Source organism: Zalophus californianus, chromosome 13 (assembly GCF_009762305.2).
Source record: "Zalophus californianus isolate mZalCal1 chromosome 13, mZalCal1.pri.v2, whole genome shotgun sequence".
Lineage (NCBI taxonomy): Eukaryota > Metazoa > Chordata > Mammalia > Carnivora > Otariidae > Zalophus > Zalophus californianus.
The window spans coordinates 22,854,216-22,881,695 of NC_045607.1; the positions used below are offsets into that span (position 1 = coordinate 22,854,216).

General features: G+C 38.4%; 1 protein-coding gene and 1 long non-coding RNA gene across 5 annotated transcripts in view; one reads left to right on the plus strand and one right to left on the minus strand.

Moving 5' to 3' along the window:
* LOC118356191 overlaps positions 1-23,344 on the minus strand; it is a 37,626-nt gene extending 14,282 nt beyond the window's left edge. Inside the window, exons 1-2 of the long non-coding RNA XR_004819524.1 lie at positions 23,096-23,344; positions 4,260-4,388 (exon numbers count right to left, since the gene is read on the minus strand). This is a non-coding gene — a long non-coding RNA (uncharacterized LOC118356191). The remainder of the gene's footprint in view (positions 1-4,259; positions 4,389-23,095) is intronic.
* The window catches only part of SVEP1 (sushi, von Willebrand factor type A, EGF and pentraxin domain containing 1), a 195,020-nt gene that overhangs the window by 65,706 nt on the left and 101,834 nt on the right, over positions 1-27,480 (plus strand). For all 4 annotated transcript variants that reach the window (XR_004819523.1, XM_035723592.1, XM_035723593.1 and 1 more), the window contains 5 exons: positions 4,127-4,306; positions 11,414-11,611; positions 14,114-14,232; positions 23,057-23,186; positions 26,814-26,921. Coding sequence is in view for 3 of the 4 variants with exons in the window: in XM_035723592.1 (XP_035579485.1) it covers positions 4,127-4,306; positions 11,414-11,611; positions 14,114-14,232; positions 23,057-23,186; positions 26,814-26,921 (735 nt within the window). In the remaining variant the exon portion in view is untranslated. The remainder of the gene's footprint in view (positions 1-4,126; positions 4,307-11,413; positions 11,612-14,113; positions 14,233-23,056; positions 23,187-26,813; positions 26,922-27,480) is intronic.

Here is a 27,480-nt window from a genome sequence, read left to right on the forward strand (position 1 = left end):
GGTTTATTTTATTTTCAATATAGATGCTATCACAATTTGGAGATTGACAGGAACTGTTTACCTGGTGAAAGAAATCTAATTAGTCTTTAAAATGAGAACCAGAACTATTCTCACATTGTCTACTTCTTAGTAGACTGTCTTCTTGAAAGAATAAGTTGCTATTTTCTAAAAAGACCAAATCAATATTTAAGGATTGCTTTAACATGGATGTACATCAAGCAGAATTTTTCAGCTTGTTGAAATAAAAAAAAAATTTAACTGAAACTAATAAATAGGCATGTTTCTATTAAAAACGTTCTTGGTTGAAAAGGAATATAAGATGTTTAAGGACTAAATAGGAATTCTTACATATGCTTTGTTTCCCAGAGGAGCAATGAAAGTTTATTAAAACCAACATTTGAGAAGCAGTATAATTTGTATGTGTATGAAACACCACCTCTAATTTATTATCAGTACTCTTGAGAGATGTTGCAAATCCATTTCGTCTTGAGTTGGAAAGCTGGAGTGATTTTAGCAGTTTATTAAATCTAAAAGTAGTTGTTTAACATGATTTTCCAGATTCTGTGTATTTTGATCATAGGAATTTTATCTATTCACCTTTTAATTCCACCTGGCACTTGGCATTGTGCTACATACAGTAGACACACTCAATAAGAGTCAAAATGTGGAAGGCAAAATACTTCTGTGAACCTGATGTGCTCAACAATGATTCTACTTACACAATGGACACATTCAATAAAAATCAAGATGTGGAAGGCAAAATATGTCTGCTCATCTGTCATCAGTAGTTGACTTTGGTCCAAGTCATCCCAGAGATTGAAAGGCTAAAGCTTATGGTTTAAGCTTTAATTTGATTCTTGAATTTTCTCTCTAAGAGTGATCAGTCCTAAATATATATATTTACTCCACCCAATATTTATGCTCTGCTGACTAAATATCATTTGAATGGGTTCCTTCAGAATAGATCCTGCTAATGACTTCAGTAGAATATGCACTGAATATTTTTCCCCAACTTCCTTTCCTCTTATTATAAAGTTAAGCTTTCATCGTAAATATATGCTTGATATGAAAAATTGGCAAAAAAAAGAAATGTTGAAGAAAAAAATATACCTTACCCAAAGTCCCCCCAAAATTCTTGAGTCCCAAATTATTTTGTTCAAAAATAAAATTTTGATTGCCAGGTTGTCTTCTGGCCTTTAGTGTTGCAGAAATGCTATTGTTGATAACAGAACTTTGTTCTTTTGCAGAGGTTATTTTTGGGTTTGTGTGTGTGTGCGCTATGCCTGATGCTTGTAGGATTATATCTGTGAGCAAATGAATATAGGTGACCATCCTTTGGCACATCCAACAGGAATGCATTCTCTTTTCCTCTCCATATCTCTGTTTATGACAGGGATGTACATGCCATCTGACTGAAAGTAAATTTCCATGGGGCTCTGCAGCTCCCCCACCTGCTCTTTATTCCTCTTTCCCCTGTTCCTACTTTACCTTCCCCTCCCTATTCTTCACCTTCCCCTCCCTTCTCTGCACTGTTCTTCCCACTCCTCCTTTCCTTTTTCTCACCTCCTCTATTCTTCTTCTCTTCTACCTACCTTCCCCTCGCCTTCTCTTTCTTTTCTTCTCTTTTCTTATTCTCCTACTTCCTTTCTCCTTTATTCTTGCCCTCCTTCCCCTGATTGGAAATCCTGAACAGAGTGGGTTTAAACTAGAACTGGAGGAAAAGAGGTGTAGAAAGAATAACTCTTTAGAGATGATTTTCTCTACAGAACATAAAATGGATTGGAGATCCCAGTAGGGTATAGAAATTGATGGAGATGAAGCCCTTGAAGGAGTGATCCAAGAAGATAGGAGGTTGTTTTCAGAGAGTGGGATGCTTAGGTTGATGATAGCAAGGTCTGGAGGATAAGGCAATGGAAGGGAGGCTGAGGTAGGGTGAAGGATATGGTTATTGGAGAAGAAGAGGTGAAAAATATGACTCCTGGATACTGGAATGATCTTCTACATAGAATATATGAAATCACTGATGTGTGTGTGTGTGTGTGAGAGAGAGAGAGAGAGAGAGAGACAGAGAGACAGAGAGACAGAAAGAATAAAATCTTCAAAGAATAAGAAGTGGTCCAGAGGTCAGCAGACAATTGGGAAAGAAATGATGTTGAATATTTAATATGACACTGTGGGAGCTGAAGGATTTTGGAAAGAAAAGAGGAAGGAGAGAGAAAAATCTGGGAAGGCACAAGGAGCAAAGAAGACAACTCTGTCACCCGCAGGCCTTGCTATAAGAGACAATGAGATTTTGATTAGGATAAGAAAGTGAAAGAAAAGTTGGCAAGTGAAGTTTAGGATAGGAGAGGATTTACTGAAGACTGATCATGTATTCCAGAGGGCAGGTGCAAGAGCTTGTGAATTAGATTTGGAGTAGAACTACATGGGGATAACCCTCGTAGATGAGGGATAACCTTGGAGCCTCGGGCTTCCTAAGAGATTGTCAGAAACAGGAATATAGAATGTCATAAGATTAATTGAGATAGACCCTAAGACACATTGTGGGATTTTGGTGGGCTGGACAGCAAGGAAGTTCTCGCCAGGAGAGCTTAGAGCACAGATGCTGTTTGGGGACCTGCAGAGGCAGGAGCAGTCCGAGTGCCCTCTTGGAGCTTCTTTGATGTAGTATTGAGGCTAATGAGTTAGAATTAGCAGTACTAGAAAAATGCATGTTTCTCTGGACACCCCGTGGTGGGTGCTTCTGCTGATGGGGTTGAGGCTGACCAAGGCACAGGGGTATTTCCAGGATCAAGGGTTTAGTAAATAGCCCCTGGCTGCTCTCTCATGTTGGTTGTGAAGCTGATAGATAAAAGAATCATGTCACCAGTTGTATCAGCTCACTTCTCAGACCAGGGAAATGTGATCCTAGGTCACATGCTCTACCTCTGAGCAGGGTTGGAGCACACACAGACCCCATGAGCTGATAGAGGGGAACGATCGTTCCCTAGGAAATTAGCAAAGGAATAGTGAATGGATGCTGGGCACAGGAATTTAGGAATTATGTACAGCTACTGGTATCAAAGACCCAAGTAACAATGTCCTAAACCAATTAAGAGTTTATTTTTCTCTCATCTAAAAGAAGGAGAGAAGCAGGTAATCCTAAACTGGTGTGATAGTTCCATTGTCATTAGAGACCCAGGCTTCTTTAATTTTTTTGCTCTACCATCTTAGGGTATGATAGTTATCCTATAAGAGTATCCTGTACTTTTACTGTAATATGCTGGGGAACTATCCCTCATTTCCATATTTCAGGACAAAGAAGGAGGAGGAAAAGGCAAAAGGCACTCTCTCAATTGAAAGAGTCTCCATTAAAAAGCTTTTTCAGACAACTTCAGCTCACATCTCATTGTCTGTCATTGGTGCGATGGAGGTGGGCAGTTGTTACCTTCTAGCTGTGTGTATTCTATGCTGAATAAAACTGGGAAGAATGTTACTGGGTAGACAACTAGCCATCTTTGTCACAGCAGCAAAAACACACAAATAAAACAATCTTAGTGCATAAGTCAAGATTAGCATCATGAACTAGGATTTGCAGTAAGTGTCTTGGAAGAAAGAGGTGAAAAAGCTAAAAGGACCAGAGTTATGGTCAGAGAGTTGGATACTGAAATTTAAGATTGCAGAGGCTGGGACCATTAAAAGGCCCAGGATATGCCCATAGGCCCATGAGATCTGAGAATGGAGTTAATCGTGAACCTGAATCCCTGTCCTGGAAAAGACTCCTTCCTTTTGTTGGACTGTAGCCTGGAAAATCACAGCAAAGGCCCAGCTGAGGGTTGCAGAGACCTCCCATTGCCAGCCACCTCCAACCTACAGGCGTCATCATCCATCTAGGACCGGACTCCTTAGATTAGCCTAAGTTTCCCACCTGTGGGCAGGTGACCGAGCACAGTGATTTTGCTTGGGCAGAGCATCTGATGAAACACATGCTTTTAATTGTCCCACACAAGCTCAAAATATAATGGTGTGTTATTTACTATTTGCCATTTTAAGAAAAGGTATGTTCTTGTTTGTGTAGGCATTATTAAACTTACAATTTTTGTCTTTATTTAGTAAAATGTGACCTAGTTATTTTCATTTTATATAGTACGGACATGTCCTCATCTCCGCCAGCCCAAACATGGCCGCATCAGCTGTTCCATGGGGGAAATGTCCTACAAGACAGTGTGTTTGGTTACCTGTGATGAAGGGTACACACTAGAAGGAAGTGCTAAGCTTACCTGTCAAGCAAACGCCCAGTGGGATGGCCTAGAACCCCAGTGTGTGGGTAAGTCTTTGATGGCATGGTGCCTTTGGTGATTTATTTCTCTTGCTCTCAGATTTCTCCTCTTTTCTGTGAAGACCTAGAACTAAAATTGAAAAACAAACTGAGGGTTCTAGAAGGGAGGGGGGGTGAGAGGATGGGTTAGCCTGGTGATGGGTATTAAGGAGGGCACATACTGCATGGAGCACTGGGTGTTATACACAAACAATGAATCATGAAACACTACATCAAAAACTAATGATGTAATGTATGGTGATTAACATAACAATAAAAAATTAAAAAAAATAAAATTGATTCCTAATGAATATAATAACTACATCTCCATATATACAGATGCACAGAGACACAGGTACATAAATGAATACATTGTTTTATTCCTCTTTATTCCATAAAAAGACTTCTATGCCAGAATCCCATTTTCTAAGTCACTGAAGTTTACGGCTCTAAATGGTGATTTTTTTTTTTTAAACTGGGGCCAATTTGGGTGGATTTTTTAAAAAAGCAGATGCTGTGTGATCCCTTGCTTTGCTTAAATACCAGTTACTTTCACCTTGTTGATGAAGGACAAGATTATGAAGTGACCCCTAGGATAGACCGTAACATTCTATTTCACTGGAAGATTTTTTACCTTCTCCCTCATGAAGAGTTGTGACATCTCACTCCTGAAATTGGGTCCAGAATGAATAAATTCAGGAGCTTTTCCAGTTTGTTGCTCCTTATATGCTGTAGATACAAATAACAATGGTAATAATAATGATGATGAGAGGGTAACTGCCATTTAATGAATCCTCATTAAGGATACCTAGGAGCATGGCAGGTGTATAATTAAATTGATGTAAAAGTGTTGGGGTTCAGAGCCAATGGCCAAGAAGGAATTCTTACGATGTCTTCAATGCTACAAGGTGGTTTTATTAAAGCGCGGAGATAGGACCCATGGTCAGAAAGTGCAGCATTGGGGTTGTGATGGGTGACTGATTATATACTTTGAAGTTGGGAGGGGGTTAGGGACAGCACAAGTCTCCCAGGTATTTTGGAAACAAGGTTTCTAGGAACCTGAGAGGACTAGCTATCGTTAGGAAAGGTGATTTATTATTGTTGAGTAAAAACTCAGTCATGTGACCCTTCAGATGGTTATTAGTGGGCCATATGCTTGAAGGATGATTGCTAACATATATCTTGGGGGGGGGAGTAGAGATAAAGGAAGTTTCCAAAGGAATTTTTATATATTAAAGTAGACTCACAGAATCCTGGGATTCAGGCTAAGAATGCCTTTTGCCCTCAGCAAAGTATCAACATCAAGGCAGCTGAGCTCCTAGAGGAATGTCATTCTGCTTCAAGGACATGTCAGTAGGCAGGAAGGAAATTTAATTTTTTCTTTTGCCTTTGTTTCCCACATCAAAATAACCAACTTCCAAAAAAAGGAAAAAGAAGAACTATATGTAGCGAATAAACTGAGATATGCCAGGACCCAAGATGGGGAAACTAAATATTATAAATATGTCAGTTCCTTCCAAATTGATTTACAGGTTTGTTCTAGTATAATCTGGTTTTGGATCTGTGGTTGATAGTAGAGGAAGGTATCACCAGGAAGGTGGTTGAGCTTCCAGGATCTGTGGGGATTCATTTAACAGTCCAAGAATTGACCCTCACTGTGCAAGCTCAGAAAAACTGATATTTTCATACTGAGAAGAGATTAATCTCTCCTGGACAGGAGAATGAAATTTACTATGAAACAAAAATTCAGTTCATTAGCAATGAGATACCTACTGTTACCAATACTGTAAGACTTAGCCCGAACAAGCATGGTATTTTCCTGTAGGGGAAGCTACAAGAACACCCAAATCAAGAACACACTTAGTTTGCATAAAATCTAAGCAAAGGGAGTTCGCTTCTTCAGGTATTCCACAGAATTAAATGAAATGAAGGTGATGGACGTATCACCATAAAAAAGGTGGCTTTTATAGTGGGACAGTGAATCTCAATAAACCTCTTTAGTTGGGATGTTGTCTCCTTAGGCTAGATTTTCTATGTAAATACAAATGTTTACATCTGAGAATCATCTCTTTCCCTGGTTCCATGACTGTCCACCTCCTCTTCTGAGGGACCCAATCTTTCATTAACAATAGTAATACCTCTAATAAGGTTTTCCTGTTCTCAATTCTTCTTAAAATTGTTGTGTACATCTCTGTAATGATTTAAAACATATGCAAATCTCGGTGGATTTGTGTAACTATCAGAGGAAATTGCATCTCTATTTACAGTTTTTGGGGAACAACTTAATGTCACCTCCAAATTCTGACAACCACCATAATTACTGTGAAAGTTCTGATTTTAAAAAATTGATAGAAATGAACAGAATGTGTATTGAAGAATAGACAGGTACAAAAGAGAAAAATTTTGAACATGAAGTAAAATGAGGGAGAACTTATTCTCACCATCATAAGACAGATTGTGAACCCACAGTAATTAAAATAGAACATGAATTGTACAAGGATGCACAGAACAATGGAGCTACACATGACTAATTTGGTGCAGAAACAAACATTTGTTTACAGAAGAATATAACACTCAATAAAGGAAATTCCAGAAATCAATGGGGGAAAAGTTTATGTAAAAATTAGTTTTGACTCCACTACATACATACAAAAAAAAAATCACTAAATTAAGTTAATTAATTAAATCAGGCAAATTAAGGAGTGAAATATAAGAAAAGATACAGATTTTTATGAAGGAGAACTTTCTAAGAATAAAAAGACAATCTGAATTTTTAATGGAGAAGAATTTCCTAAGAATAAAAGAAAAGAATAGATTTGAATACATGAAGATTTAAATTTCTGTGCTTCAAATGAATTCTTTACGTTATTAAAAGGCAACCAGCAAAAAAGAAAGGTTATTTGAAACACATGTAACAGCATCAATGTTATTAATGATTGTTCTTAACATTTCCTAAAGTATGGAACCAGACGAAAAGTATATAGACTCCAATAGAAAGAGAGATAAAGGAAACAAATTCAATGCACAAGTGAGAAATTAAAAAATACAATTTTTAAAAAAGATAAAAAATGAAATTGAGAAACTCCTAAAACCAGTTACAAGACATGGGCTAAATTATACACTGATGTAATTTTATAGTTATAAATCCTTTCATTATTAAACAGGGAGAATGAAAATAACATTAAATTCAAAAGTTAGGAAGAGAATGATTGCAATGGAATTTGAAAGAAATACACACTAATAATTAAGGAAAATGAACTGTGAAGGGAGATGGGATGCCATAGGATGAATAAGAGGGAAATCTTTGAATTAAATAATAGGTTTTTATTTTTATTTTTTTTTAAAGATTTTATTTAGAGAGAGAATGCATGTGCAGGGGGTAGGGACGGAGGGGGAGAGAGAGAGAGAGGATCTCAAGCAGGCTCCGTGCTGAACATGGAGCCTGATGCAGGGCTTGATTTCACAACCCTATGATCATGACCTGAGCCAAAACCAAAAGTTGGACACTTAACTGATGGGGCCAGTCAGGTGCCCCTACCGTAATAGATTTTTAAAATGTAAGTTAAAAAAATGCAAAACAGAATTCTTTTTTTTTTAAAGATTTTATTTATTTATTTGACAGAGAGAGAGACAGTGAGAGAGGGAACACAAGCAGGGGGAATGGGAGAGGGAGAAGCAGGCTTCCCGCCGAGCAGGGAGCCTGATGTGGGGCTCAATCCCAGGACCCTGGGATCATGACCTGAGCCGAAGGCAGATGCTTAACAACTGAGCCACCCAGGTGCCCCCAAACAGAATTATTCTAAGAAGCTATAACAAAGTATATAGAGGCCTTAGGTTTTTCAAGGAATAATAAAACACTATGCATAAATTTGTGCACATAAATTAAAAATTGGTGATATTATGTATGATTTTCTATGAAAATTAAATTTTTTTAACGAATCAAGAAAAAGGTAGAAATGCAAGTGTATAATTACTTATAAAAAGTGGAAACTGTTATCTGAGCATTAATTACCCCCAAAATGACTGAGGGATCAATGAAACTCTTCTAAACTTTTCAGAAACAGTAATTCTGTAGCATATAACTTGGCCCAAATAATGGAAGGCTAAATAATTTGTATTATCAGACTACTACAAGTTGCCAACTTGATAGCTATTACCAAAAAAAAAAAAAAAAACCCAGATAATAAACTATGACAGCAAATATACTACCAATCCATATTCAAAAGAATGGCCTGTCAAAACAAGCAGAGTTTATCCTAGGTATGCAGAAGGGCTTAAAATTAGATATAATCTATCAACATAATAAATTATCATTGTAACAAATAGGAAAAATTCACATTGTTACTTAGCAGAAGATAAAAATGTCATTCATCATCATTTAATGATAACACATTTTAAATAAAATTCTGAGAAACTCATACTGATAACTGACATAATAAAACAGATGTCCTTATTAAACCTGCAACCACTTATGGAAACAATATAAGCAGTCTTATTAAATCTGGGAAGAGAAAAGGTGCCCAGAATCATCCATATTGCTTAGTATTGTTCTCAAAGCTGGAGCACTTGTAATAAATCGTAAGATTAGAGCTTTGGGGATTTAAAATATCATCATTGGTAAATTACATGTCTACCCCAAAATGGAATGAATCTAAGAGAGTTGAGAGTTAACTAACGTCATAAGAATACCAAATAAAAAACTTTTCCATATACACTGACAAATAAAATATATAGTGAAAAAATCACATTCAGAAGGCCTATGGAAAATATAAAGTATGTAAGAATAACCTCAAACAGCAGTGTCTGGAAACTGTTACACAAACTACAAAATGTTAGAGACAGAGAACACCTTAGTATTTTTATAAAATTTTATCAAAATGTAAGTTCTCTCTAGATATATGTATAGGTAAAATGCAATCTTATTTAATACCCTAAAAGAGATTTTCTCTTTGCCCCTCTTTTGGAAGTAGGAAGTGATTCTAGAGCTTATCTGGAAGATATGTACGTGAAAATCACAAAAATAAGATTGAAAGGGAAGAGTGATAAAGGATAATAAAGTAGCTCTACAGGGTTTTAAAATATATACTAAAACTACAAAAATGAAGAGTTTGCAAGTACTGCCGTATAGATCAAGATGACTGAATAGATCCCCAAGTTTATGAGTTTCATGTATTACTAAGGAAGCATTGCAGGTCAGCTGAGAAGAAAAGATTTATTCAATTTATAATATAGAAAAATTGGCTGGCTCCTTGGGAAAAACAAATGAAACAAAATGAAATTCTGGTGTCTTTAATTCACACCAGACACCGAAGATCAATTCTTTGTAGTTTTTAAAATATAAATTAAAAAAATGAAACCATTAAAAATTAGAAGAGCATATAGTTAAAATATGTGAATGTTAACCAATTGCAGAACTTAAGTATAAAAGAGGTAGAAATAAAATCAGTAGATTAGACTATATAAAAATTAAAGAATATATAAATATATTTATATATAATAAATATATAAAAATAACATAAGCAAACAATAGAAAAGAGAATATTAACAGGGAACAGAATCTCCAATGATTATCGCAGCCAAAATGATAATTTTGTTAATTTGTAAAGAACCATCCCTAAATAAGGGATATTGAGTCGCACATGGTCATTACATTTGAACCACAAATTTGGCTCCGATTTTACTCTTCATTGCAGCACAACAGAAAGTCGGGGCAGTCATGTGGCACGTATTGTGCAAAAAGAAAGAAACAACCGATTTCTCAGGAAAAATTGCTTTTGCCGGCACAGGGGTTTGAAAGAAATTTCAGGGAGGAGGCATAGTGGTGAAGTGTTTTGGAGCACACAGAGTCTGCCACATACCTACAGGGTGACCTCAAGAACGTTGACTGTGGGTGACTTCCCCATAGTTGTGCCTCAGCACTCTTGTTTGTAAGCGGGAATGATAACAGTACCCCTCAGTGCAGAGGATTAAGTCAGTCAATACACGGAAAGCACTTGGAATAATGCCTGGCATATTACATGCCGAATAACTGTGAGCAATTATTACATGGGAAATATAGACTGAAGATTCTAGCAATGGTGCCAGTAGAATCATTACAAAACAAATAAATGTGCACATGGGTGGGGACACACACACACACACACACACACACACAGCCTACGTTAAGTCTTAGTCTTGATTTTCCATTCTATTTGCATTCCGCCTCCTTCATCTATTCTGAAGATAACATGAAGGGGCCAGGCCCCAAATTGACACTGATTTGAGGGAGGGAATGAAAACTTTTCTCATAATGTGCTCACTTAAAGATGTAACCAAACGAACTCATAAAATGGAGACAGATTGCTGAATCTGTTGCTTAATCCATGAAAGAGGGACTCTAATTTACTATTTTAGTTTATTTATTTTTAAAGATTTTATTTATTTGAGAGAGAGAGAGAATGTGAGAGAGAGCATGAGATTGGGGAGGGGCAAAAGGAGAGGGAGAAGCAGACTCCCCGCTGAGCAGGGAGCCTGACGTGGGACTCGATACTGGGACTCTAGGATCATGACCTGAGCCGAAGGCAGATGCTTAACTGACTGAGCCACCCAGGTGCCCTAATTTACTATTTTATACTTCAGAGCCATAAATGTTCTGCAAACTGAAGGAAGGTGCTCCAAGCAAGTGATAAAAGTCACAGTTGGCATTAACTAAAACATCAGTTAGAAGTTTTTCAAGGTATTGGGGCGCCTGGGTGGCTCAGTTGGTTAAGCGACTGCCTTTGGCTCAGGTCATGATCCCAGGGTCTTGGGATCGAGCCCCGCATCGGGCTCCCTACTTAACAGGGTTTTGCTTCCTCCTCTCCCTCTGTCGCTCCCACTGCTTGTGCTGTCCTGTTCTCTCTCTGCCAAATAAATAAATAAAATCTTAAAAAAAAAAGTGTTTCAAGGTATTGATACACTGACAAAATAACATGAGATAACAAGAGATATAGTTTAGCATTATTTATAATGTATCATATGTTCAGTGTCATAAACAGGTATCATTTAGTGACTTATGTCAATTTCAAGGCAGCACAATTATATTTTTCGTGAAATTTGTGATAATGCAAATAACATTCTTTCATTTCCCTACAATAGAGCGCCATTGCTCCACCTTTCAGAAGCCCAGAGGTGTCATTGCCTCCCCCCCCAGCTGTGGCAAGCAGCCCGCCAGACCTGGGACGATTTGTCAACTCAGCTGCCGCCGAGGATTCATTTTATCAGGCATCAGAGAAGAAGTGAGATGTACCACCTCTGGAAAGTGGAGTGCCAAAGTTCAGACAGCTGTGTGTAAAGGTAGGTCCCCTACGTTGGTCAGGTTGAAGACAAAATTCCTGTATAATGACATGTTGCTACAGTGTGGGGCTGTCCCTCTGCAGCTTTTGCTGCAAATCCATGATAAAGTGGTAGGTGTTATCCTAATCTACTCTATGAGGGCTTCTGTTTCAAAATGATGGATTTACTAAGTCCAATTATAATATGATCAGTTATAATCCAATATATTATACAATTATATTATCCAGGCAATGACAGAAGAAATAAAATATAAGGATGATATTAAAGCTGGAAATCAGGTAAGTTTTCCATCAGGAGATGAAAATCTCTGAGAAATTTCTGGCCCATATAAAGCCTGTGGGACGGAGCGCCTGGGTGGCTCAGTTATTAAGCATCTGCCTTTGGCTCAGGAAATGATCCTGGAGTCTGGGGATTAAGCCCTGCATTGGGCTCCCTGCTCAGTGGGGAGTGCTTCTCCCTCTGCTCCCCCCCATCTCCCCCCAGCTCGTGTTCTATCCCCACTACCTCTCTCTCTCCTAAATAAATAAATAAATAAATAAATAAATATCTTAAAAAAAATAAAGCCTGTGCAACTGAATCAATTTAAAAAGAATCAAGTTATCAGCACTTTGTTTTTGTTTTTTTAGAGGGTGGGGGACAGGCAGAGGGTGAGGGAGAGAGAGAGAATCCCAAGCAGACTTCATGCTCAGCGTGGAGCCCAGCACCGGGCTCTGTCCCACAACCCTGAGATCATGACCCGAGCTGAAACCAAGAGTCAGACACTTAACCAACTGAGCCACCCAGGTGCCCCAAGAATCAAGTTATCAGCCCTTTGAGACCCATATCCCGTTATTTTCACAGGAGGACATTGCCATCTTACTTGCAACCAGAATAGACTTCTACGAAAAAAGGGGGTATTGAGAACAAGAAAGATTTCGGAAAAGTAAAAGCATCAGAAATATCTCTAAGAGAAGGATAAATAAAGTAGAACAGATGTTGTTGAAGAACCAAATTGAGAGTTTCCTCAGAATGGAAAAATAATAAACAACGAACTTGAATATCCCAAGTGATCAAACCAAAAAGATGGAAGTTAAGAGATACCAATGATAAGAAAAAGCCCCAATGTCCATTTAAGAAAGAGTTCCAGAAGGAGAAAGGGAAGGGGATGGAAGAGAAGAATTTTCTTAACCAATAGAAGGATGTTTCTCTGAGCTAAACTTGAAATGTGAGATCAGTCATAGCCCCTGACTATTAGGCAGGCATATTTTCACGACTGGTGAACTTTCTGAGGTCCAGAATTTAACAAGAAAATCTTAAATCAGTTTCCAGAGAGAATAGAGAAATTGCACAAAAGAAGCAAGAAGCAGACTTACATGATACTTCTCATTTACAACTATAAATGCCAGAAGGAAATATAGCAATGTCCAAAAAATACAGAAAGAAAATAGGAACTTTAAATTCCTAATCCAGTTAAGCTGTTATTCACGTGTGAATGGAAAATCAACTACTTTTTTAGATTTTCAGAGTCAATATGCTGATGCATATTGTGGGGGGAAAGTGTCCAAGTATCAGCCCCTCCAAGAAAAAGAAAATATAAATTGTATAAAGTTTTCAAGAAACAAGAAGATATGAGACACAGATTATATCAACTCAGATGTATTCAGCTACAAGTTACAGAAGACCTAATTTAACGTAACTTAAAATAAGAGTACTTTTATGTTATATATAAGAACTTAGCTCTACAGTGATTAATGTGGATATATTTAATGTTACCACCTCTAACTCAGTATCTGTATTGCAGAGTTTCATGCTGCAAAAAAATATCATTGGCTTCAATTTGGTGTTTTGACAGTGCATTTTAGCACTACTAATTAATTCTACTTGACAGCCTTGTTTTCAAGTGTAATTCCTTCCAGCCACAGTCAACATTTATTTTTTGTTTCTTTATTTCATTCAAAAATATTTACCAAGCTTCTGGTGTTTGCCAGGCACTATTTAACACAATGGGACAAGAGATATCCTGGCCTTCAACAAATGTGAATTCTGTGGGGGGAGAAAATTCAATTTCAAAATGGCGTGTTGAGTTTTATGGTCAGGAAGGACGGAGGGCTGTGGGAGCCTGTGGAGGAAGCAGTTCCTGAGGACCTTGTGTCTAAGCTGAGAAAGAACAAGGAGGAGTTATCTAGGTAAAGAAGGGAGAGGGCATTGACTCAGGCACGTAAAAGAACCTGGGCAAAGACCCAGATGCAAGAAAGACCATGGAGTTTGCATGGAAATGAGAGCATCCAGCATGTAGAGTAAGCTCCGGTCAGGCAACCATAAGAGATGAAGCTAAGAGGTCAGCAGGTACCAGGTCAGGAAGGGCCTCATAAGCCATGCTGAAGGCAGTTGCATGTTCCAAATGAATCCGGTATTGGGGTGTAAAAAATGAGTCACAGAGTGTTCATGTATTTTTACCTCTTTCTTAAATGACTTAGAATTATGTATCAATTGACTCATTGATTTGTGCATTTTCTGAGTCAGATGTGGAGGCTCCTCAAATCAGCTGTCCTAAGGACATAGAGGCTAAGACTCTGGAACAGCAAGACTCTGCTAATATCACCTGGCAAATCCCAACAGCTAGAGACAACTCTGGGGAAAAGGTAAAGTTTGTGCGAATATTTGTATCCTTTTCAAATGGATTCTAAATGCACTACAAGTATGCGTGATATTGAAGATTTACTAATATACGAATGATAGTACTGTCTATATAAACTGTACTCATAAATATTAATGCCTCATTAGATAGAAGAATGATCAGCCTTGAGTTTTTAACTAGAAATCTTATAAAAATCTCTAAAATGCAAACTCTTATTCCATGGATTTGTTGTATTATGTATCCACTAAGATTACTTGACTAGGAATTCTTTGCCCCTTACTAGGCTCTGATGATCTTTCAAGGAAAAAAAGATGTGGAAACAATCTAAATTCCTGTTTATGAACATATCTTTTAAAATATGAGCCCTAAATGATTACATATTGTAAAGGAGAGATCAGTTTTTAATTCAGCTTTCTCTAACACAATATTTTGTTCAGAATACAATATTTCAACATTATATATACAGTAGCTTGAGATAATTATCCATCAGATGTTAGAAAAGGAATTCATTTAGGATTTAACTCCCCTTGAATTTACACTGTTAGTATTCACATACATTAAGGTGCTTTTATGGTATATGGTTTTCACAACTGCATGTAAACTTGTGTAAATCATGCCAGCCAGGATTTATCAGGGTGGGGGCCACAACGCACACAGAAAAATTGTTCTGATCATTGTGTTGAATATACTTAGAATCAGGGTAGCTTTTTAAAAAATCAACTGTAGTGATCATGCTGTACATTACATTCCCAGGATTTATTTATTTTATAAATGGAAATTTGTACCTTGTGACCCCCTTACCCCATTTCATCCCCCTCCCCCACCCCCACCTCTGACAACCACCACCTGTTCTCTGTATCTAGGAGTTTGTTTCTTTGTTTTCTTAGATTCCACATTAAATAGAGCTCATATGGTATTTTTCTTTAGGTAACTAAGGACAAGGTAACTTTTAAATCTGAATTTAGAAGGGCAAATGTGACTTCTAGGGCTAAAGGGACTGTAGGTGATGTACATGTTGAATGATTAGTCCATCATGTGTGGTTTCTACTTTCCGTTAAAAGGCCCATGAAAACATGCATTGTTGTTACCTTCATCAGGATCATCAACAAGCCTCTACAGGCTCCCACAGTCCTCTGTCCTTCCTGACCATAAAACACAATATGCCATTTTGAAATTGAATTTTCTCCCCCCAGCAGAATACAGGGACATATTTCAGGATCTAATGAGAGTTCACACTAAATGTAGCACCTGAGTGTTGAAATATTTTTAAAAGTACAATTGAAAAGACAAATGTATTTGGCTACAAAAGTATTTTTAAATTTGTATTTTAAAAAATTCCTAAAATAAGGGACAGGGGGCAGAGCAAGATGGCAGAGAAGTAGGAGACCTGGATTTCCTCTGGTCTCAGGAATTCAGCTAAATAGGGATCAAACCATTCTGAACACCTACGAACTCAACAGGAGATCGAAGAAAAGAATAGCAACAACTCTCTGAACAGAAAAGCGACCACTTACTGGAAGCAGGGACCCAACAAGCGGCAGATTCGGAGAGACTCCCCTTCCTCCTCCGGGAGGAACAGCCAGAGAGCGCACCGCAGGGATCTGCTGGGTTTGGAGACTCCACACCGAGTCGGGTGCCAGAGAGAGAAACGCTCGGTCACAGGCCGGGTGAGCATGGAGTGCAGCCGGAGACCGGGGAGCTGGGAGTGAATGACTGCTTTTCTCTGGGGGCGCACTGAGGAGTGGGGCCCCGAGTTCTGGGCTCCTCCAGGGCGGAGATTGGAGGCCACCATTTTCACTCTCGTCCTCCAAAGCTGTACCGAGAGCTTGCAGGGAACAAAAGCTCCCGAGAGCAAACCCGAGCAGATTACTTAGCCCGGACCGGCAAGGGCGGGTCAATTCCAACTCCCGCAAAGACATTTGGGAACCACGGCAACAGGCCCCTCCCCCAGAAGATCAGCAAGAACCGCCAGCCAAGACCAAGTTTACCGATCAATGAGAACAGGAGAACTCCAGCGCTAGGGGAATACTGCACATAGAATTCATGGCTTTTTTACCATGATTCTTTAGTCTTTCAAAGTTAATTTTTTTAACTTTTTTTTTTTTAATTTTTCTTTTTCCCTTTTTCAACCAACATCTTATCAATCCCTTTTTAAAAAAAATTTTTTTTATATTTTTCATTTTTAGAGTCAGATTCTGTCCCTTCATAGTAGTTACCCTTATTTTTGGCATATATATATAAGTTGTTCTCTCTTTAAAATTCGGAGATACAGTTTCTTCTAACAGATCAAAATATACCCTAAATCACTAGTGTATGGCTTTGTTCTAGTCTCCTGCCTGATCACATTCTCTCCCCCTCTTTTTTTTTTAATCTTCTTCTTTCTTTTCTCAAACAACTTCTTATCAATTCCTTTTATAAAATCTTTTATAATTTTCATCTTTACAGTCATATTCCATCCCTTCATTGTATCAACCCTTATTTTGTACATATATAAGTCTTTCTTTCTTTAAAATTTTCTGAGGCACTTTCTTCTAACAGACCAAAATACACCCAAAATCTAGTGTGTGGCACTGATCTATGCACTAGCCTGATCATATTTGATCATATTCTGTTTTTTTTTTTGTTTTGTTCTGTTTTTGTTTGTTTTTATCTTTTTCTTTTTTTTTTCTCTTTCTTTTTTCTTTCTTTCCCTTTCTTCTCCCCTGGTTTCAAGTCTTTTCTGATTTGTTTAGAGTATATTTTCTGGGGATGTTGTTAACCTGTTAGCATTTTGTTCTCTCATTCATCTATTCTCCTCTGGACAAGATGACAAGACAAAAAAAATCACCTCAACAAAAAGAACAAGAGGTAGTACCGTCTGCCAGGGACCTACTCAATACAGACATTAGTACGATGTCAGACCTAGAGTTCAGAATCATGATTTTAAAGATACTAGCTGGGCTTGAAAAAAGCATGGAGGTTATTAGAGAAACCCTTCCTGGAGAAATAAAAGAACTAAAATCTAAACAGGTCGAAATCAAAAAGGCTATTAATGAGGTGCAATCAAAAATGGGGGCAATATCTGCTAGGATAAATGAGGCAGAAGAGAGAATTAGCGATATAGAAGACCAAATGATGGAAGATAAAGAAGCTGAGGAAAAGAGAGATAAACAACTACTGGATCACGAGGGCAGAATTCAAGAGATAAGCGATACAATAAGACCAAACAACATTAGAATAATTGGGATCCCAGAAGAAGAAGAAAGAGAGAGAGGGGCAGAAGGTATATTGGAGCAAATTATAGCAGAGAACTATCCTAATGAGGGGAAGGAAACAGGCATCAAAATCCAGGAGACACAGAGAACCCCTCTCAAAATCAATAAAAATAGGTCAACACCCTGACATCTAATAGTAAAACTTACAAGTCTCAGAGACAAAGAGAAAATCCTGAAAGCAGCTGAGGAGAAGAGATATGTAACCTACAATGGTAGAAACATTAGATTGGCAACAGACCTATCCACAGAGACCTGGCAGGCCAGAAAGGACTGGCATGAGATCTTCAGAGCACTAAACGAGAAAAATATGCAGCCAAGAATACTATATCCAGCTAGGCTGTCATTGAAAATAGAAGGAGAGATAAAGCTTCCAGGACAAACAAAAACTAAAGGAATTTGCAAACACAAAACCAGCCCTCCAAGAAATATTGAAAGGGGTCCTCTAAGGAAAGAGAGAGCCTAAAAGCAGCATAGACCAGAAAGGAACACAGACAATATACAGTAACAGTCATCTTACAGGCAATACAATGGCACTAAATTCATATCTTTTGATAGTTACCCTGAATGTAAATGGGCTCAATGCCCCAATCAAAAGACACAGGCTATCAGATTGGATTAAAAAACAAGACCCATCGATATGCTGTCTGCAAGAGACTCATTTTAGACCCAAAGACACCCCCACATTGAAAGTGAGGGGGTGGAAAACCATTTACCATGCTAATGGACACCAGAAGAAAGCTGGGGTGGCAATCCTTATATCAGACAAATTAGATTTTAAACCAAAGACTGTAGTAAGAGATGAGGACAGACACTATATCCTACCTAAAGGGTCTATCCAACAAGAAGATCTAACAATTGTAAATATCTATGCCCCTAACATGGGAGCAGCCAATTTTATAAGGCAATTAATAACAAAAGCGAAGAAACACATTGACAACAATACAATAATAGTGGGGGACTTTAACACCCCCCTGACTGAAATGGACAGATCATCTACGCAAAAGATCAACAAGGAAATAAAGACTTTAAATGACACACTGGACCAAATGGACTTCACAGACATATTCAGAACATTCCATCCCAAAGCAACGGAATACACATTCTTCTCTAGTGCCCATGGAACATTCTCCAGAATAGATCACATCCTAGGTCACAAATCAGGTCCCAACTGGTACCAAAAGATTGGGATTATTCCCTGCATATTTTCAGACCACAGTGCTTTGAAACTAGAACTCAGTCACAAGAGGAAAATCGGAAAGAACTCAAATACATGGAGGCTAAAGAGCATCCTACTAAAGAATGAATGGGTCAACCAGGAAATTAAAGAAGAATTTAAAAAATTCATGGAAACCAATGAAAATGAAAACACAACTGTTCAAAATCTTTGGGATACAGCAAAGGCAGTCCTAGGAGGAAAGTATATAGCAAATACAAGCCTTTCTCAAGAAACAAGAAAGGTCTCAAATACACAACCTAACCCTACGCCTAAAGGAGGTAGAGAAAAAACAGCAAATAAAGCCTAAACCCAGCAGGAGAAGAGAAAAAATAAAGATTAGAGCAGAAATCAATGAAATAGAAACCAAAAGAACAGTAGAACAGATCAACGAAACTAGGAGCTGGTTCTTTCTTTGAAAGAATTAACAAGATTGATAAACCCCTGGCCAGACTTTCCAAAAGAAAAGAGAAATGACCCAAATCAACAAAATCATGAATGAAAGAGGAGAGATCACAACCAACACCAAAGAAATACAAACAATTATAAGAACATATTATGAGCAACTATATGCCAGCAAATTAGATAACCCGGAAGAATGGATGCATTCCTAGAGATATATGAACTACCAAAAATGAATCGAGAAGAAATAGAAAACCTGAACAGACCTATAACCACTAAGGAAATGGAAGCAGTCATCAAAAATCTCCCAACAAACAAAAGCCCAGGGACAGATGGCTTCCCAGGGGAATTCTATGAAACATTTAAAGAAGAATTAATACCTATTCTGAAACTGTTCCAAAAAATAGAAATGGAAGGAAAACTTCCAAACTCATTTTATGAGGCCACCATTACCTTGATCCCAAAACCAAAGACCCCATCAAAAAGGAGAATTACAGACCAATATCCTTGATGAACATGGATGCAAAAATTCTCACCAAAATACTAGCCAATAGGATCCAACAGTACATTAAAAGGATTATTCACCATGACCAAGTGGGATTTATCCCTGGGCTGCAAGGTTGGTTCAACATCTGCAAATCAGTCAACGTGATACAATATATTAACAAAAAAAAAAAAATAAGAATCATATGATCCTCTCAATAGATGCAGAAAAAGCATTTGAAAAGTACAGCATCCCTTCTTGATCAAAACTCTTTAGAGTATAGGGATAGAGAGTACATACCTCAATATCATAAAAGCCATCTATGAAAAACCTACAGCGAATATCATTCTCAATGGGGAAAAGCTGAGAGCTTTCCCCCTAAGGTCAGGAACACTGCAGGGATGTCCACTATCACCACTGTTATTCAACATAGTAGTAGAAGTTCTAGCCACAGCAATCAGACAACAAAAAGAAATCAAAGGCATCCAAATCGGCAAAGAGGAAGTCAAACTCTCACTCTTTGCAGATGATATGATACTTTATGTGGGAAACCCAAAAGACTCCACCCCAAAACTGCTAGAACTCATACAGGAATTCAGTAAAGTGGCAGGATATAAAATCAATGCACAGAAATCAGTGGCATTCCTATACACCAACAACAAGACAGAAGAGAGACAAATTAAGGAGTCAATCCCATTTACAGTTGCACCCAAAACCATAAGATACCTAGGAATAAATCTAACCAAAGAGGCAAAGGATCTGTACTCAGAAAACTATAAAATACTCATGAAAGAAATTGAGGAAGACACAAAGAAATGGAAAAAGGTTCCATGCTCATGGATTGGAAGAACAAACATTGTGAAGATGTCAATGCTACCTAGAGCAATCTACACATTCAGTGCAATCCCCATCAAAATACCATCCACTTTTTTCAAAGAAATGGAACAAAAATTTGTATGGAACCAGAAGAGACCCCGAATAGCCAGAGGAATATTGAAAAAGAAAAGCAAAGCTGGCGGCATCACAATTCCGGACTTCCAGCTCTATTACAAAGCTGTCATCATTAAGATAGTATGGTACTGGCACAAAAACAGACACATAGATCAATGGAACAGAATCGAAAGCCCAGAAATGGACCCTCAACTCTATGGTCAACTCATCTTTGACAAAGCAGGAAAGAATGTCCAATGGAAAAAAGACAGTCTCTTCAACAAATGGTGTTGGGAAAATTGGACAGCCACATGCAGAAGAATGAAACTGGACCATTTCCTTACACCACACACAAAAATAGACTCCAAATGGTTGAAAGACCTAAACGTGAGACAGGAGTCCATCAAAATTCTAAAGGAGAACAGAGGCAGCAACCTCTTCGACCTCAGCTGCAGCAAGTTCTTCCTAGAAACATCGCCAAAGGCAAGGGAAGCAAGGGCAAAAATGAACTATTGGGATTTCATCAAGATAAAAAGCTTTTGCACAGCAAAAGAAACAGTCCACAAAACCAAAAGACAACCGACAGAATGGGAGAAAATATTTGCAAATGACATATCAGATAAAGGGCTAGTATCCAAAATCTATAAAGAACTTATCAAACTCAACACCCAAAGAACAAATGATCCACTCAAGAAGTGGGCAGAAGACATGAACAGACATTTTTCCAAAGAAGACATCCAAATGGCCAACAGACCCATGAAAAAGTGCTCAACATCACTCGGCATCAGGGAAATCCAAATCAAAACCTCAATGAGATACCACCTCACACCAGTCAGAATGGCTAGAATTAACAAGTCAGGAAATGACAGATGTTGCCGGGGATGTGGAGAAAGGGGACCCCTCCCACACTGTTGGTGGGAATGCAAGCTGGTGCAGCCACTCTGGAAAACAGTATGGAGGTTCCTCAAAAAGTTGAAAATAGAGCTACCATACGATCCAGCCATTGCACTACTGGGTATTTACCACAAAGAGAAAAATGTAGGGATCTGAAGGGGTACATGTACCCCAATGTTTATAGCAGCAATGTCCACAATAGCCAAACTGTGGAAAGAGCCAAGATGTCCATCGACAGATGAATGGATAAAGAAGAGGTGGTAAATATACACAATGGAATATTATGCAGCCATCAAAAGAAATGAGATCTTGCCATTTGCAATGACGTGGATGGAACTGGAGGGTGTTATGCTGAGTGAAATAAGTCAATCAGAGAAAGACATGTATCATGTGACCTCACTGATATGAGGAACTCTTAATCTCAGGAAACAAACTGAGTGTTGCTGGAGTGGTGGGGGGTGGGAGGGATGGGGTGGCTGGGTGATAGACATTGGGGAGGGTATGTGCTATGGTGAGCACTGTGAATTGTGCAAGACTGCTGAATCACAGATCTGTACCTCTGAAACAAATAATGCAATATATGTTAAGAAAAAAAAGAAGAAGAAGATAGCAGGAGGGGAAGAATGAAGGGGAGTAAATTGGAGGGGGAGACGAACTATGAGAGATGATGGACTCTGAAAAACAAACTGAGGGTTCTAGAGGGGAGGGGGTGGGGGGATGGGTTAGCCTGGTGATGGGTATTAAAGAGGGCACATTCTGCGTGGAGCACTGGGTCTTATGGACAAACAATGAATCATGGAACACTACATCAAGAACTAATGATGTAATGTATGGTGATTAACATAACAATAAAAAATTTAAAGTAAAAAAAATTTCTAAATTAAAAGACAAATAGTAAACTTGAGACAAATGCTTCAAACTTATGAAAGGTTAGAATATTTATTACCTACACATTAATATAAATATATTGTATCATAATTTTCAAGTGGACTAAGAAGGCAAACATATAATTCAATAAAGAAAGAATATATTTATATCTTGCAAACATATGAGAATTTAATCTTAGTCTAAGGCATTAAGAAATTGTGAATTAAAAAAATGACCTGGTGTCATATTTTTGAGTTACCAAAAAATAATGGTATTTAATATAGGGTAGAGAACTTAGAGTGGGAACTTTAACACAGACACTATCAAATACTGACAAATGGGAATGCAAGTTATTACCATGTTTTGGGAAAGAAATTGTGTATTATCTATCAATAAAATGGGACCATTTGGGGCCAATTTAAATGTCCTTCAATAGATTTTTTTAAATTAGCATATGTTTATTCTATAGAAAATCATGGAGACATTTAAGTGTCTTCTTAAGTTCTAAAGACTATGTAACAACATAAAGAATGTTTTAAGATATTATGTTTAAAAAACAAGGAACAACATTTCATATGTATACCAACTGTATAAACTACGTGAATAGAACAATAATCTGGAAAGAAACACAACGAAAGGCTGTGCCTGATTCTTTTTTCCTATTTGCGATATGTATAAAATATTGTGTCATTTTTAATTTCACTTTTCCTAATAATATTTAAGTTAAAAAAAAGTACCATTGCTATTAACTTTAACTTTCAATATATTCATTTATCTCTAAAAGGTATCAATCCATGTTCATCCAGCTTTCACCCCACCTTACCTTTTCCCAATTGGAGATGTTGCTATCACATATACAGCAGTTGACCTCTCCAGCAACCAAGCCAGCTGCACTTTCCATGTCAAGGTTATTGGTAAGTCGTGAAATTACTTGGGTGGGTTTGTGAAAATCATCCAGCCCTCCAAGGGCTATGCTGCCCCTTTATCTTCAACAACTCCCTCCCACTGATTCTTCCTATGGGCCTTGAAACCTGCTCAAGCCCCTCCCTCTCTGAAACCTACATACTCTTTATGTGTCGCTGTCTCTCTTTGATTTCTTCCAATATGAGTCTTTTGAAAAGTCCCCAGTGGTTGCCATCTGTTTTGTCTCAAGGGCCATGTATTTTCAAAGTCACTCAGTGTGTCTGGCTCTTGTCACCTTCACTCATATGAACTACTGTCACCAGAGTTATCAGTCATCTCTAGAGTTACTCCTACTGCACACTTTTTAGTTCTTATTTTACATAATCTTTCCTTAGATTTAAAAAAAATTTTTTTTAAGATTTTGCATTTATTCATTTGAGAGAAAGAGAGCGCATGTGAATGAGAGCACGAGCAGGGCGAGGGTGAGAGGGAGAGGGAGAAGCAGACTCCCTGCCGAGCAGGGAGCCCGATGCGGGGCTCGAACCCAGGACCCTGGGATCGCGACCTGAGCCGAAGGCAGATGCGTAATGTAACCGACTGAGCTGCCCAGGTGCCCTAGATTTTACATTATTTAACCACACTCTACTTACTGAAACTGTCTCCTTCTCTAGCTTATCTGATACCCGTCTTTCTTGGTTCCCCAACCCTTTGTTCTCATTTCTTCTTTATCTCTTTCCTACATGGCTTCTCTTCCTCAGACCAACTTTCAAACGTGGCTCATCCCCAGGGTTCCAGCCTAGTCCTCTTCTCTTTCTCTTTCCATAGTTTTCCCAGTGATTTTGTTAACTGACCACTTTCAGATTTCTATCTCAATCTCTTTTCTGAAGTTCAAACCAATATATAGAACTGCCTCCTGAGCTTTCCATGTAGATGTCTTACAGGCATTTCAAACTCACCCAAACCTAGTATATTTCTCAGCTCAGAAAATGGCACAGCCAGTCACCTACCTACCAGGCAAAAGTCTGGAAGTCATCCTTGACTCCTTTCCTTCCATCACCAGCATCCAGTCAGTTACCCAGTGCTGCTGGTTTCATCTACTGTTGTCTCTGAAATCTGTCCTAGTCTCTTCACGCTTACAACCACTGCTATAGACCAGTCCTTTTGGAAGGGGGGCGCTGGTTTGCCGCCCCATCTCCCAATTCGTCTTTGTATTTTCAATCAATTCAGTGGCTATTCAGTAGATATCAGATACCCACCACCAAGATGTAATATGTGCAGTAATAGGATATGTACCAGTCTGTAGTCAAGAGCACAGACTCTGAGCCCAATCTGAGTCCACTCTCCCACTTAAAGTCAGTGTGAACAGTAGCCTCTTTGTGCCTCAGATTCTTCATCCAGAAATATAATTAATTAACATATTACATCACAGGGTTATTGTGAGGTTTTTAATTAGTTAAAATTCATAAACCACTTGAACTGGTGCCTGACGCACGTTAAGCTCTATATAAACATATTGACATTTTGCTATATTCGTCTCATATATTTTAATATGTTTGTTTAAAAATTCAGCACATTAAATTCATTTTATTTCAAGAATTTTACATAACTTCTTGAAATAACTAATGTATATCAGACTGGCTCCTTACCTTAGAAATTACAGGTTTGGGTAAAAGTAGATAAAAAATGATGCAAGTAAAAATCAGCCTAATTCATTTCATAGTGCTTAGGTTTTTCCATTGCTTGTTCAGTGTTGTTTTAAACATGAACTTTGCCAGTCATATGAAAAATATGCTGGATTTGTTTTCTATAATACTGTGATTTTAGACATGGAACTGTGGTTCAGCATTTGCCAAGTTTTAATTTTTCACAATGAAGAGTCAGCCTGGTGAAATGTAAAATGTGTACTCAAGTGTCTAGCTAGACCCTGGATTTTCAGATTATGAAAGAGAGATGAAATGGGAAAGAAGAGGGAACAGGAGAAGGTGAGAGAAAGGGAGAGAAGGAGAGGGGGAGGGGGCAGAGAGACACAGACAGAGACAGAGACAGAAAATATTTGAAAGCGCACATTTTCTCGTTTCCTCAGATGACAGGGGGTGGGTATCTTACTGATCAGTGAGAGGAAGCAGGAATGCTTTTGCTCAGCGTTCCAGGGAATGCTGCCTCACTTGCTCTGAAATAGGCTTTCTCTCTCCTTTGGAGACCGCCATTACCTCCCGTGCTTTTGACGGTAATTAACTGAGTCTTGGTGCTCTCTTATGCCTGCAGTTCAGCTTTAAAATGTTTGTCCAGGGGCACCTGGGTGGCTCAGTCATTAAGCGTCTGCCTTCGGCTCAGGTCATGATCCCGGGGTCCTGGGATCGAGCCCCGCGTCGGGCTTCCTGCTCCACGGGAAGCCTGCTTCTCCCTCCTCCACTCCCCCTGCTTGTGTTCCCTCTTTCGCAGTCTCTTTCTCTCTGTCAAATAAATAAATAAAATCTTTTTAAAAAAATAATAAAATAAAATGTTTGTCCAGAATCAGGTAAGTTTAGAATATCTTGGAAATACCTATTTGCAATTTCTTTTGGGAAAATAGTAAATGCTGCCAGATTTGTCAGTTTAACTCTGAATTGGCTTGATTCAGCACCCTTCAAGTGCACAGACCTCCAATGAGCATTTCTTCACGTTTTTCTTTATTCAGCAACTTTTTTTGAGCATGTGTTACGGACCAGGTGCTGTGCTCTGCAGTGAAAAGCTAACTGTGAGCAAGAGAGACTTCATCACAGGTCAACAGAATTTATAGTCTCGAAAAGTAGTAAACCAAAGGCACTGCGCTAATGAAATGACAAGCATTAGAAAAATAGAAAAGACTTAGCATAAAATAGAAATCTATATATTCTCACAGATACAGTTCATTTAATTTCCGAGTATGTGTTTTCGTTTATCATGTAGAGAGATACCTTGGTCTTAATGCCCGTGATTACAATCTTCTAGCATAATGACCTCAGATAAGTCCCTTAAATTTGCCTAGCCTGAGATTTGGTCATTTCAGTCCTTCTGCTTCTCTGGGAAGGTTCTCTTCACTTCCTGGTCGATCAGCTCAACTACTCATGGTAGAATGCCCACCACATCCAGAACTGCCTTTTTAAAAAATTTTTATTTTGTTTTAAAGCTTTATTTATTTATTTATTTATTTATTTATTTATTTGGTGGGGTAGAAATAGCGAGTGATCGGGGGAGGGGCAGAGGGAGAAGGAGAGAGAATGTCAAGCAGACTCCGTGCTGAGTGTGGAGCCCCACTAGGGGCTTGATCTCACAACCCTGAGATCATGCCCTGAGCCAAAACCAGGAGTTGGACACTTAACCAACTAAGCCACCCAGGTGCCCCCAGAATTGCCTTTTACATGGCTGTGCTCAGGGTGATTTTAGGAACCTAGTATTTCCTCTTTAACAGGGAGAGGGCAGCATAACAAGACTCAGCTCTTTCTTTCGCCTTCAGACCAGGGTTACCACAAATCTCATTGTCAAAGGGGGCTCCAGGGCCAGCTTAACAAGGTCAAGGTTCTCTGCCAGCACAAGTAGACTTCAGTTCTCCTCTGCACACCCCCTTGTCATTTTTGAATATCAGTTGTAACTTCTTTCTCTGCTTTCCTGTTTTTTAGATGTAGAACCACCTAGCATAGACTGGTGCAGATCCCCACCTCCAATTCAAGTCTCAGAGAAGGAGTATCCTGCAACATGGGATGAGCCTCAGTTCTCAGACAACTCAGGTGCAGACGCAGAGACTTTGTGGTCAGCATGGTTAACACTGAATTGTATTTCATTTTTAAAAACTTTTAAAAAGGATAAAAGAAATGAAAAGCAAATTGCATCTTGTCTAAGTAGAATGAATAATCATATAAGGTAATATGTTTTAATGCTAGGATAATTAAATAATTTAATATTACTAATATTACCTATCCATGGGGTTCCCTTCATTCAGTCTCCAGTGCACATTTATTAAACCTATTCATTGAGTCTCTATGTTTACATTGTCCTGAAGGCATAAACTATGCATTTTAGTAATATTGTTAGTAGAGTTCGTGTTCATACTCATTTCTTCAACATCTGCCCCTAAAATCAGAAAAGTTCATAGGAAAGCAGAAAAAAAAATAAGCAAATACAGTTGAAGTTCATGTTAAATGTCTCACTAAAACCCAGTAAGCAACAATTAAAAAGGCAAATTAAATAAATTTCTTAATTAAATTTCCGCTATTGGTGAGTGAGGGGTAGGGATAATTGGGTGACGGGCACTGAGGAGGGCACTTGATGTAATGAGCACCAGGTGTT